Raw genomic sequence first — 14241 nt, forward strand, 5'->3', positions numbered from 1 at the left:
GGCGCAGATCCTGTGTTGCTATGGTGGTGGTGTAGGCTGGCAGCTGCAGCTCCAATTCGATCCGTAGCCCAGGAACTTCCATATGCCGCAGGTGCGGCCCTAAAAAGGGAAAGAAAAAGAAAAATGTTTTTTACTTAGTACAGTATATCTTAGTATATCTAAAATATTATCATTTCGACCTATAAGCAACATAAAGTTATTGAGATGCTTTGCATCCTTTTGTCAGACTGAGTCTTTGAAACTCATGTGTGTTCTAAACTTAGAGTGCTGGCCATGTTTCAAATGCTCAGTGGCCACCGTATTGGACAGTGCAGTGCTAGTCTGTGCCCTTAGCACAAAACTGTACGGCCTCTCCTTTAGAAGACTTCATGGACCTTGCTGGCTGATGGCTTAGCGTCTACATCTGTTTGCTTTTGTTTGCTCATTGTGTCTTTGAGTTGTGTTTTTTAGCTTGGCGAAAGGAATGAGGGAATAATGAGGCTTTCAGTTGTTTTAGGGCTACACCCAAGGCATATGGAGGTTCCCAGGCTAGGGGTCAAATTAGAGCTGTAGCTGCTGGCCTACACCACAGCCACAGCAATGCAGGGTCCGAGCTGTGTCTGTGACTCACACCACAGCTTATGGCAATGCCGGATCCTTAACCCACTGAGCAAGGCCGGGGATCGAACCTGCATCCTCACAGATGCTAGTCAGATTCATTTCCGCTGAGCCACAACAGGAACTCCAGCAGCATAGTTCTTTATTCTCTCTGAATCCCCGCATAAAAACATCCAGAACAACTAGAGAGCAACCCCCAAAACCCATGAACAATATTTACAATAAAATTAGGTAGCAGGTTTTCCCTCTCAAACCCAAAAATACAAGTGGCTGGGGGTACACCACCACCCTCAACAAGACCTGCGGAGTATCAACTTTAGTATAAGAGAAAGCAGAAGGAAGTATTCGTGCATTCGAGAGAGTAGAGAATAGGAGAACCCCGAAATTGCCAATAGGAACTCACCAGAACGTTCAGCTGGTCAGTAATGAGAACAGTGACTGAAATTGAAAGGAATTCTCACCGCTCATTGATGGATGGGTGAAAGGGGTCTGGGGACTAGACCCTGTGAGCTCCTGAACAAGTTCAGAACAAGGCTCCATGACAAAGCGAAATTCAGTATGGGAGTGAACTGCAAATGCTCAGCATAAAGTTAAGGAAAGAAAAGGTCTAAATAAAAGTGGGTGGGGGTGTGGAGAGGGAGGGAGAGAGAGAAGGAGGAGGAGATAAATCTCAAAAAACAACTGCATGCTGTTCACTACCCCATGAAGGTAACCAAAAGAAGAGCCATGTGGGGTCATACAAGCTACCTTGAACCCGGTTCCTCTCTAAAAAGTTTAGGAAAACTAATTTGGCATGAAATAAGGAATAGAAAATTAATTATTGATGTCAGATCTTTCAAAGTTATTAGAAGAACAAAAGACTAAGGAGAAATTCCTGTGGATAATGAAAGCATGCCAGAAAGACCTGTGACAAAACAGGTGAAAACTGTAACTTTCTATTTCAAAATCAGCTACACGAAGGTCACACTGTTATACATGAGCAGTATAAATTGGAAATTGAAAAATCTCAGAAATGAGGTGGCAGAGTTAGGAACGCATTGAAGATAAAAGTTATTTTGGAAATGAGAGTTGAACGAGAAGGAACGCAAGAGCAGGTAAACATGATAGAAAATACCTTAAGGGAGGGAAAATTTTAAGATCAAAATAAATGAAGATAATAGACTTTGAAAAAAAGTGAAAAATATTGATGATAGGAAAAGACGATCCAACATACAGGTAATAGAAATCCCTGCAAAAGGAGAATAAAAAGGCAAGGGAGGGAGTTCCTGCTGTGGCGCAGTGGGTTAAGGATCTGGCTGCAGTGTCTCAGGTCGCTGTGGAGGTGAGGGTTCCATCTCTGGCCTGGTGCAGTGGGTTAAGGATCTGGCTTTGCCACAGGTGTGGTGTAGGTTTCAGCTGTGGCTCGGATTCCATCCCTGGCCCAGGAACTTCCATATGCTGCAGGTGCAGGCACCCCCCCCTGCCAAAAAAAAGGGCAAGGGCATTGATTAAATACTTAAAACTATAAGAAGATTTTCACAAAATGAAAAAAGACTTACACCTACCTGTTAAAAGGATGTACTCCAAGGCAATCCAGAATAGCCAATATTAAGACATACTATTGGTAAACTTGCTGGATATGAGAGGGAAAGTTAAAATCCTTTGGGCATCTAAGCAAAAACAGGACTTATAATAAGAGAAAATATTAGATTACCACCAATCTTTTCAAAGGAACGTTTTTGGCTAAAAGAGAGTAGAATAACCTAGAAAAAAAAAGTGAGCCAAAGTTTTTCTATACAGAAAAAGCCCCTTTCACGTGTGAAGGACACAGGCAGACTGTTGCGAACATGCCAGGCCTCAGAGTATTACTCCTGTGAGCCCTTCCTGAGGAATCTGCTAGAGGACAAGCTTCGGACAATAAAAATGATTTACAGAAACATCGCTATAAGATTAGTGGAGAGTGGTAAACATTTATTTCCTGCAGAATTAAGACCAAGTGAGAATTAAAAGGGGAGGGTGTGTAGAATGCAATGTAATGGCTGGATGTCCCTACATACAGTATGAGTCTTACAGTATAAACTGTAAAAAATGGGGAGAGTGGAGATTATATATGTAAAAATTTCATCAATTTTCTCAGTAATTACATTCTCAGTGATAGCATTTGTTTTGCTATGCTGAGACTGTTTTGCGTATAATGGAGGATAAAGTGAGTAATTATTGGATACAGTAACCCTTGAAACCTTGTGTCCCTGAGATGAAGATTTTTCTTTTTTTCTTTTTTTTTTCTTTTTATGCCTGTACCCAGGGCATATGGAAGTTCCCAGACTAGGGGTGGAATCGGAGCTACAGCTGCCGGCCACAGCCACAGCCACAGCCACAGCAGTGCCAGATCCGAGCCGCATCTGTGACCTACACCACAGCTCACGGCAGCGCCAGAGCCTTAACCCAGTGCGTGAGGCCAGGGATTGAACCCGTGTCCTCATGGATCCTAGTTGGGTTTGTTAACCGCTGAGTCATGAAGGGAGCTCCAGATATTTATTTATTTATTTAATTTTACGGCTGCGGGTGTGGCATATGGAAGTTCCCAGGCCAGGAATTGAATCAGAGCCACAGCTATGACCCACGCTGCAGCTGGGGCAATGCTGGATCCTTTTACCCGCTGTGCTGGGCCAGGGATCAAACTCCTGCTTTGGCAGCTACCTGAGCTGCTACGGTCAGATTCTTAACCCACCGTGCCCAGTGGGAACTCTGGGACTAAGGTTTTCTTTTTTAATGGCCACAACTGTGGCATATGGACGTTCCTGGGCCAGGGATTGAACCCAAGCCGCAGCTGTGACCTGTGCCACAGCTGCAGCAATGCTGGATCCTTAACCCACTGAGTCAGGACAGGGGTTGAACCAGCACCTCCACAGCGACTCGAGCTGCTGCAGTCAGGTTCTTAACCCTCTGCACTGCAGCAGGAACTCCCTAAGATTTTTGATATGGAAGAAAGGAGATGCAAATAAGGTTAAGTAAGAAAAAAATGGTGTCCGGAATTTGAATAGGAATTATCAGTATGGATTATAGATTGTGGTCGTGAACTGTCATTTATCACAAAACCAAGACTTCCCAGAAGAACTGGTTGATTCCAAGTGTGGGACAGGGAATGTTCAAGATGAGCCTGCTACATCTTTCCAGTATCAGTGAGGAAGCTGTCAGGAACGACTAGGGTCATGTAAAGAGGACTCCAGCAACAGCTAGAGGAAGCTCCCATTGCCTAATGGTGGGATAGCTTGAGCCTCAAAAAGATAATAATTGCAGTTGAGTGAAACCCATCAAACCGTAGGTCATCTCTGGATGACAATGGGGACCAGTTCATTATCTTAAAAACTGAAAAATATAAGGAAAGACTCCAGTATTTGTTCTGCCTTTCATCCTCAAGCTGTGCTGGTTAACCAAATAGGAGATGAGGGAGGGTATTTCTCTATTAAATTATTTCACTTTGTAAGTGGAAAAGGAATGATGGAATTGGACTGTCAGTGTTTTATAACTCCAGTGACTTCACCACTGTAAGCATTGAACGTCAATGACCACTGCCTCACAGCACGAGAGACACTATGCCTCCTGACGGAGCAGCACCACACCACCTCCCAGTACTTCCAGGGGGGCTGAACCTGTGTCTCGTCAGGTGTCTGGGTCCAGCTGCCAATTTGCGGGAAATGCAAGGACAGAGGAACAAGCTGACCTGCACTGTGAGTGTGGGGAGCCTTGTAGGTCAAATGGCCTGGATTCTCCGGCATAGGTCCGTTATAGGGAAAGTAAAGGGATGGAGTGGTTAACCTGTAAATTAAAAGAAACAAAATATATTATACATCAGATTTTTAAAAAGCAGGCAAGATGTTACTGTGATGTCTTGGTATATGGTGGTAAAATTATAGAGAAACTTGGGGAAAGTCAAGGTGGCAGTTACTTTTGACAGGAGGGAGGGACTTGTGATTAGGACAAGGCACGTGGAGGAACTCCGGGGTGACTTTTTTTTTTCTTAATTGTGATAAACTACGTGTAACACAAAATTTACCGTCTTAGCCATTTTAAGTAGTAAGTACACTCACATTATTGAGCAACCGACCTACAGAGCAGTTTTCTCTTGTAGACCCCAAACTCTGTACTGTACCCATTAAACAGCTCTCCACCCCCGCTATTTACTTACTGTCTCTATGAATTTGTCTCTTCTGAGTAGTTCCTGTAAGTGGAACCATACAGTGTTTGTCTTTTTGTAACGGGCTGGTTTCACTCCTCTTAACGTCCTCCGGGTTCATCTGTGTTGTAGCATGTGTCACAATTTCCTTTCCTTTTAAAAAAGGTCAAATAATATTCTGTTGTGTGTATGTACCTTTTTTGGGGTCCACTCAGTTATCGATTGGGGTGGCTGTTTGTTGACCTGGGTGGTAGTTACAGGTGTTCACTTTATAATCATCAAAGTATGCATTTATTTAATGTGGTTTTCTGTAAATGTGTGTCATTTCATAATAAAAAGTGTTAGAATCATTTAAAAGGTCCTTATTTTTCTGGTGGGGAGCTTACGGCCAGGTCTCAGTCCTTCCCAATGGCCAAAAGCAAAGCAGAAAGCCCTGGAATTTGTCTTTATCACCAGTAGATCCTGGGCGTCCTTCCAGGTCAATATGTATAGATTTAATTCTGTTTTTAACGGCTGCATTAATATTCCAGAGATAATTTTTTTAACAACTTCCTTGTTGTGATGGCCTGTTAGATTGCTTCCAGATTTTTACAATTACAAGTAATTGTTCAGTAAACATCCATAGTCATATCTTGTATCTAAATGTAGATCTTCCTCTATATCTTCCCACATGCCGGTGCTTTCTCCTCTGTTGGCATTATGATTGCTGTGTCAACAGTATGCTCATTTCACTTTTTAGGAGATAATATCTAAATGCAGTGGATGACCCTGGATGCAGAAGAAAATTGCTATAAAAAACATTGTTGGGATGATTAGCAAATTTGAACGTGGCCTGTATATTAGATAATACTTTTGTACCAGCGGTAAATTTCCTGGATGTAATGATGTTATCCTCATGTAATAGGATCACCTTGTTCTGGGGAAATAAAATGCTGAAGGATTTAGGGGTGAAGAGTTATCATCTCTGCATTTTGCTCACAAATGGATCAGAAAAAAAATGTGTAGCTATATAATTATACACATAAAAATAAAGTGAATGAGGCCAAATGTTAACAATTAGTGAAGCTCGGTGAAAGGTTATAGAGTTTATCATAGTATTCTTGCAAATTTTTTATAAGTTTGACATTGAAAAATAAAATGTCGAGAACTTTTTAATGGGTTACTGCCAGATTACTTTCCAAAAAGAACGGAGCCATTCATAGCCCCGTTAGTTGAGATGGCACTGATGGATGACAAACGGTGTCCTCCTGTTTAATTTGGATTTCCTTGACGAAAATTGCCAGACCCGGCGGCTTGGGGAGCAGAAGCAGGAATGTATCTTCGGGGCTGATTGCTTTTTGTTCTGTGAACCCTTCTAGTCACACATTTGGATTGACCTAAACGCAAATTTGGGAGTTCCGGTCATGGCTCGGTGGTTAACGAACCCGACTAGTATCCATGAGGACGTGGGTTCGATCCCTGGCCTCTGTCAGTGGGTTAAGGATCTGGCATTGCCGTGAACTGTGGTGTAGGTCGCAGATGCCGCTCAGATCCCTCATTGCTGTAGGCCGGCAGCTGCAGCTCCGAGGGTCCCTAGCCTGGGACCCTCCATATGCTGAGGGTATGGCCCTCAAAAGACAAAAAAACAAAAAACAAAAAATCAAAACCAAATTTAAAGATTTCTTCCATTTACTAAGACATAGGACCAATTGGCCAACAGTTTTTTTTAGTTTGGTTTAGTTGGACACTGGGAGAGCCTTGTATGAAGGTTGTAGCTGGGAAGAGGGGATTTAGTTGCTGTGAGAGGGAGGAAACACTACATTCCACAGATGTGAAAACCATTTGGCTACCTTGCTGTCATTTATGCCCCGAAAACCACCTTGTTCTTTTTCTCCCGGGCCACACTGTGCTGGGCTCCACTAGGCCTCTCATTCTGAAGGCTTCGTCTCTACAGAAACATCCTGTAATATGCGGAGATTGGCCACTTCTTTCAAAAGCCTGTATTTTTAGGGGGCCTAGGACTGACTAGGAGGGAGGAGATGGGAGAAGGGTTGGGAGGAAGGAAGGCATTGCCAGGTGCCTAGCTCTGTGGGACATCCTATTTTAAGGGCCTATTTCTGAAAATAGGGAGAAGCCGTTAAGAGACCAGCTCACGAGGGTCCGTCTCACAGAGGGTTAGGGTTGGGGTTAGGGTTAGGGTTAGGGTTAGGGTTAGGGTTAGGGTTAGACTCCCACTTCAGCAGAAACAAGACAGCCTCGCCTGGTGTTTCTGTTGAGGGTGTGCCACCGCCCTAGGAAACGCCTTCCTCTCCAGGAAGCCAGGGCATCTCCCCGGGGGAGGGGCTGAGGGAGGGGCTGGCCTCCCGAGGCTGGGAGCCGGTGGGATGTGAAAAGGCACAGGCCCGGACCTTGCCCTTCAAGTGCCCACCCTACCCATACCCTCACTTTCGGTAGAACTGCCTGCCTTGAAGTGTTCCTGCTTCTGGGGAGGGAGAACTCATCAGCGACCTTTGTCGCATGTGTTTGGCTTTTAGTAAAATGACACGAAAACCATGCATTGATGTATTCTTGCTCTGACACCGCATCTTTTTTGGCTAAAACTGAGAAGATAGAAATGGGAGAGGTTCTTCCGAAAACCTTCTCTGATGGTATTTGGGACCAGCCAGTCTGTTTTAAGTCTGGTGACCTCCGTGGTTGTTTATCTTGAATAAAATACCTGCACACATTTTCTGATTTATAGTCTGAACGGGGATCAGAATATTCGAAACTTGGACCATCCCCAGAAGTATGCAGTGTAGAGTCATTGTCTGAATACATCATTTGGAAATTCAGTAGCAAACCCTAGAACTGATGGCGGGATGGAAAGGACGTTTTCTCATTTTCGCATTAGCAGGCTTTGGGTTCTTTTCCTAAATGACATTGCAAACATCCTGCCGGTTTTTCCAGATTGGGAGTTAACTCTCACTGCGGGAGAGGTTTCCAAGGCCCTCTGAGATTTCGGCTCAAATCTCCTGTTTTCACAAGACCTCTCTCTGTTCCCCGGGATGGCAGAATTAATCCACATAGGAGGAGCACTTGGCTAACAATCTCCATGAGTCTGGCAGAGAAATGCCAGTCTGTTGGCATTGCTTAGAATGGCGCTCTAGGCCCTGGAGCTCTGGGCCAGATACACGCCCCCACGGGCTCTGGTGTGTAGTAAGCACTCCCATTGTGCTGACGTCCAGTGCCTGCTGGCCGTGGGTGGGTGGACCCAGAGGTGGAAGAGCTCAGGCTCGCTGGTGTTGTCCATGTCTCTGCTCAGCTTCCATTAGCGGCAGCATTTCATCTCTGAGCCCATGGCGAGCACCAGCTCCTGGAGAGACGACGAGACTTCCCACTGAAGCCACCTGCTTATCTCCCTCCCTGCTCAGCCCTGGAGATGGCACCCTGGGGATGGTATGCTTTGGCCTGCACCTTGTACTTTCAGGAAATGCAGTCATCTTGGACCACCTTTACATGGTCACCCAGAGGCAGCTGCATTCTTCACCTAAGCCCTGGATTGTGGTTACAGTCGACAGACATACCATGAGTGTTGCCATTTTTCTCCAAGGTGTTCTTTTTTAAATTAAAGTGTAATTGATTTACAGTCTTGTGCTCTACAGCAAAGTGACTCATTCTCTTTCTTATATTATCTTCCATCATGGTCTATTCCAAGAGATTGCTCCAATGTATTCTTTTTTTAAAAAAAATCTATTTAGTAGTCATATCTTTTTTATTTTTATTATTTAAATTTTAAATGATTTTTATTTCTTCCATTATAGTTGGCTTACAGTGTTCTCTCAGTTTTCTGCTATACAGCAAGGTGACCCAGTCGCACATGCATATATACATTCTTTTTCTCACATTATCCTCCATCATGCTCTATCATAAGTGACTAGACGTAGTTCCCAGTGCTATACGGAAGGATCTCATTGCTTATCCATTCCAAAGGCAATAGTTTGCATTTGTTAATCCCAAATTCCCAGTCCATCCCACTTCCTCCCCCAGTGTATTCTTTTTTTTTTTTTTTTTTTTTTTTTTGTCTTTTTTACCGTTTCTTGGGCTGCTGCCATGGCATATGGAGGTTCCCAGGCTAGGGGTCTAATCGGAGCTGTAGCTGCCGGCCTACGCCAGAGCCACAACAACGCGGGATCCGAACTGCATCTGCAACCTACACCACAGCTCACAGCAACGCCGGATCGTTAACCCACTGAGCAAGGGCAGGGATCGAACCGGCAACCTCATGGTTCCTAGTCGGATTTGTTAACCACTGTGCCACAATGGGAACTCCTCCCCCAGTGTATTCTTAACATGAATTAAGACATGACAGTATTTGCTGACTTGATATAATAGCCTCCTTTAAGTATTACTTATTTATTTAATTAATTGTATTTTTTTTTTTTTTTTTTTGCTTTTTAGGGTGGCACCTGTGGCATATGGAGGTTCCCAGGCTAGGGGTCTAATCGGAGCTACAGCTGCCGGCCTACACCAGAGCCACAGCAACATCAGATCTGAGCCATGTCTCCGACCTACGCCACAGCTCATAGCAACTCCAGATCCTCAGCCCACTGAGCAAGGCCAGGGATTGAATCTGCAACCACATGGTTCCTAGTTGTATTCGTTTCTGCTGTGCCACAATGGGAACTCCTAAGTATTTTTTTACCCAATGAATTTTATTATATTTATAGTTGTACAGTGATCATCACAACCCAGTTTTATAGCATTTCCATCCCAAACACCCAGCCCATCCCTTCTCCAACCCCAACCTGTCTCCTTTGGTGATTGTAAGTTTTTCAAAATCTGTGAGTCAGTATCTGTTCTGTCAAGAAGTTCATTGTATCCCTTTTTTAGTTTCCACATGTAAGTGATAGCATGTGATGTTTGTGTCTCATTGACTAACTTCACTTAGCATGATAATTTTTAGTCCATCCATGTTGTTGCAAATGCCATTATTTCATTCCTTTTTTATGGCTGAGTAATAGTCCACTGCATATATGTCCCACATCTTCTTTATCCATTCCCCTGTCCATGGACGTTTAGGTTGCTTCCATGCTTGCCTGTTCTGTATAGTGCTGCAGTGAACATTGTATTACATGTATCTTTTTGAGAGGTGGTTTTCTCTGAATAGATGCCCAGGAGTGGGATTTCTAGATCAAATGGTAATTCTATTTTTAGTGTTCTGAGGAATCTGCATACTGCTTTCCAGAGTGGTTGCAGCAATTTACATTCCCACCAACAGTATAAGAGGGTGCCCTTTTCTCCACACTCTCTCCACCAGTTATTGTTTGTAGACTTTTTATTTCTTTTTTCTTTTTATTTATTTTTTTTCCACTGTACAGCATGGGGACCAAGTTACACATACATGTATACATACTTTTTCATTCCATTGTTGTGTTGTGGTGTTTGTAGACTTTTTAGTGATGACCTTTCTGGCTGGTGTAAGGTGGTACCTCATAGTAATTTTGTTTTTTGTTGCTCTGTCTCTTTTTTTTTGTCTTTTTAGTTCCACACTCATGGCATTTGGAGGTTCCCAGGCTACGTGTTGAATTGGAGCTGCAGCCTTTGGCCTACGCCACAGCCCACAGCAATGCAGGATCTGAGCCTTGACTGTGACCTATGCCACAGCTCACGGCAACACTGGATCCTTAACCCACTGAGCAAGGCCAGGGATTGAACCTGGATCCTCGTGGATACTAGTGGGGTTTGTTAACTGCTGAGCCACAACAGGAACTCCATTAGTTTTGATTTGCATTTCTTTAATAATTAATTAGTGATATTGAACATCTTTTCTTGTGTTTTTTGGCCATCTGTATATCTTCTTTGGAGAATTGTCTGTTTATATCTTCTGCCCATTTTTTGATGGGGTTGTTTGTTTTTTGATATTAAGCTGTAGGAGGTGTTTATATATTTTGGAGATTAATCCCTTGTCAGTCATTTCATTTGCAAGTATTCTCTCCCATTCTGTGAGTTGTCTTTTCGTTTTGTTTAGGGTTTCCTTTGCTCTGCAAAAACTTTTAATTAAGTCCCATTTGTTTATTTTTGGTTTTCTTGTCATTAATGTAGGAGGTGGATCTAAGAAGATATTGCTGTGGTTTAGTCAGAGAGTGTTAGAGTGTTTAAGAGTTTTATAGTATCCAGTCTTATATTTAGGTCTTTAATCCGTTTTCTTTTCTCAATGAATTTATTACACTTATAGTTGTACAGTGATCATCACAATCCAGTTTTATAGGATTTCCATCCCACAACCCCAGCAAATTTATTTTTGGGTATGGTGTTAGGAAGTGTTCTAATTTCATTCTTTTACATGTAGCAGTCCAGTTTTCCCAGCACCTCTTATTGAAGGGGCTGTCTTTTCTCCATTGTATATTCTTGCCTCCTTTGTCATAGATGAGTTGACTGTAGGTGCATGGATTTAATTCCAGGCTTTCTAGCCTGTTCCACTGATCTCTGTTTCTGTTTTTGTGCCAGTATGGTTTTGATGACTATAGCTTTGTAGTACAGTCTGAAGTCAGGGAGCCTGGTTCCTCCAACTCCATATTTCTTTCTCAGGATGGCTTTGGCTATTCTGGGTCTTTTGTGCTTCTAAACAAACTTTAAAATATTTTGTTCTAGTTCTGTGAAAAATGTCCTTGGTAATTTGATAGGGATTGCATTGAATCCTTTAAGTATTTTTTAGAGCAACTTTGAAGCATGGATATTCAAACAAATTAATAGCCCCTTACTTACTAGCTCATGCATTGGGCAGGAACCATAAGTTCACACACCAATACATGAGCCCATCTATGTGACTTCCCTGTTGCCAAAAAAATTATGTTAGATAGACATAGAGATATAAATATGTAAACATATATATGGTCTTTGTGAAAGTTTAAGACAAGAGGTACAGAATACCTGGCCCCTGTATACATACCCAAAGGTAAGTGTGTGTGCAGGAACACATACACACACACACACGTGCATATAGAGAGAGCATCTGCTAGGTGCCAGGTGTTCTGCACCTCTTGTCTTGAATTCTCACAAGATCCTATAAGATAGGGTTTATTGTCACAGTTTTCTAGATGTGGCACCTGAACCTGGGAGAGGTTAAAGTCACATGTCAAAGAGAATATTTTTGTTAAGTAATGGTGTCCAGACACATGCCCAATCTTGTAGATTCCAGAGCCCACATCTGCTCACTGTGTCGTGTCCTCCTAGAGGCTATTGTGTATAGTGGACAGGTGTCTTCTCTCTTTATTGGGCATCTAGAGGCTCTCAGCTCTCCTTTTGCTGGCCTGTCACAGAGGCAGCTATTAGCTGTTACCTGGTTTCCTTTGTGACATATGGAGATAGGTAGGTCATGTGAAGTCAGCCTTGACCACGCATTGGCCTGCAAAATTGCCAGCAATGGGACCTTGTCTTACTGTCACTTAATGAGCTTCTAGTCATGGCAATAGCGTTTTAACTGGATGTGTGTTTTCTGTATTAACAAAATTAGTGCTTCTCAAGCTAGCTGTGATAAAGGACCAGCTTTTTCATTTCCAATCTGTTAAGGACTGACATTTTTAAAATATGCAATAAAAATGTCATGAGGATCACTATAAAAGTTTCCAAATGCTTGCTCTCAAATTCTGTAGTTATCTCATTGTGGGCTAGTGGAATAAGCACTTCGTAGTCCAACACTGGTCTGTGGGTGCATCTTGAATAGCATTCTACCATATAATTTAGAGAAGGCTTAGACCTCAGAAGAAATACACACTTTCTATAAGTCACAATTTAAAAAAATTTAAATTTAGAGTAACAGATAGTGTCTCTGTTTAGCATTGTAATTTTTAATACTGTGTCTACAAATTTTTTAAATTGTGAAAGCAATTCAGGCTTGAAACACAAACTCAAATAGAACAAAGATATCCAAACTAAAAGTGTTCCCCTTACTCCCGGTCCCACCCTCTAAATGACTGTTATCAATTCCTAAATTGGAAGTTCACCTTACATTCATGAAAGAAGGGAGGATAGAGATTTATGAAGAGGGAAGGAATGGGCGAGGCATTTGCAACATCTGCCCCATTTTTTACTCTATTTTGATTTTTATTCCAAGGGGGGAAGTAAAATTTGTAAGAATGTGTTGTTGCTCCATATAGTTTCAAAGCCACATGACCCTATCTTTGATTTCCAGCATTTTCTAACCCCGGTTCTCTTTTGTTGCAGAGCCAGATCACATTGATGGACATCCCTGTGTTTAAAGCCATCCAGCCGGAGGTCTGTACCTCATCCTTTACCCTGTGCTGCTACGCTGTGCCTGGGAGGGGAGGGTTTAGTTGGCCACCAGAGTGACTCAGTATCCTGGTTTCTCTCTAGAAGCCTCTGTAAATGCATGCGGTGGATTTAAGCCCCTTCTAAGGAGAACATCCAGGAATTTTCCATTCTCGAAGGTGTTCACTCTTTGAGCCAGGTGCTTGGGTTCTAGAGAGAAAGTCACTGCATCTGGCCCCCTCTGGCAGGGCTGGGGGCGGTTGGTGCCCATGACCTGCACACCTGAGTCAGGCCTGGCCACACGGAGGAAAAGGAATGCTCACTGTGGCGGCTGAGATGAAAGGGAACATTTTCCAGAGCTTTCTTTCTGTTGATCCCAAATTCTGGTGGTTGCCTTCTTTCTAATTTTGAAGCCAGTTGCCACAGCAAGGCACATATTTACATGAAAAGCATACATACATTTTTAGAAACAGCATATTCAATAAAGAGAAAAAAATTGATTTGGGTTTTGGGAAAAAAATTCCTGGAAATGTTTAGCAGCTGATAACGAGGCTGTAAAGTTATTTTCCTTAGGGTTCTTTTTTATTGTTGTTGTTGTTAGCAAGTAATAGAAAGCCATTTCAAGTAGCTGAATAGGCAGAAGAAGAATTTGTTACAAGGCTAAAAGGGCCCTTTTACTTATTTACTTATTTTTTAATGTAATGATTTTTATTTTTTCCCATTATAGCTGGTTTACAGTGTTCTGTCAATTTTCTACTGTACAGCAGGGTGACCCAGTCACACATACATGTACACATTCTTTTTTCGCACATTATCCTGCTCCATCATAAGTGACTAGACATAGTTCCCAGTGCTACACAGCAGGATCTCATTGCTTATCCACTCCAAAGGCAATAGTCTGCATCTATCAACCCCAAGTTCCCAGTCCATCCCTCTCCCTCCCCCTCCCGCTTGGCAACCACCAGTCTGTTCTCCAAGTCCATGAGTTTCTTTTCTGTGGGAAGGTTCATTTGTGCCATATATTAGATTCCAGGTATAAATAAGATCATATGGTATTTGTCTTTCTCCTTTGGACTTCACTTAGTGTGAGATTCTCTAGTTCCATCCATGTTGCTGCGAATGGCATTATTTTGTTCGTTTTTAACGGCTGAGTAGTATTCCATTGTGTGTGTATATCACATTGTCTTAATCCAATCATCTGTCGCTGGACGTTTAGGTTGTTTCCATGTCTTGGCTATTGTAAATAGTGCTGCAGTGAACAT

The 14241-nt window shown here is 42.7% G+C and overlaps 1 protein-coding gene across 29 annotated transcripts in view; it reads left to right on the forward strand.

Moving 5' to 3' along the window:
• RALGPS1 (Ral GEF with PH domain and SH3 binding motif 1) overlaps window positions 1–14241 on the forward strand; it is a 334371-nt gene that overhangs the window by 95824 nt on the left and 224306 nt on the right. For all 29 annotated transcript variants that reach the window (XR_014827321.1, XR_002337608.2, XR_014827323.1 and 26 more), the window contains one exon: window positions 12935–12985. Coding sequence is in view for 25 of the 29 variants with exons in the window: in XM_084996167.1 (XP_084852293.1) it covers window positions 12935–12985 (51 nt within the window). In the remaining 4 variants the exon portion in view is untranslated. The remainder of the gene's footprint in view (window positions 1–12934; window positions 12986–14241) is intronic.

This window comes from Sus scrofa, chromosome 1 (genome assembly GCF_054392235.1).
Source record: "Sus scrofa isolate SSC_HxYL_T2T_F1_AM1 chromosome 1, Sscrofa_HxYL_maternal_Yorkshire_Landrace_v2.0, whole genome shotgun sequence".
Classification (NCBI taxonomy): Eukaryota; Metazoa; Chordata; class Mammalia; order Artiodactyla; family Suidae; genus Sus; species Sus scrofa.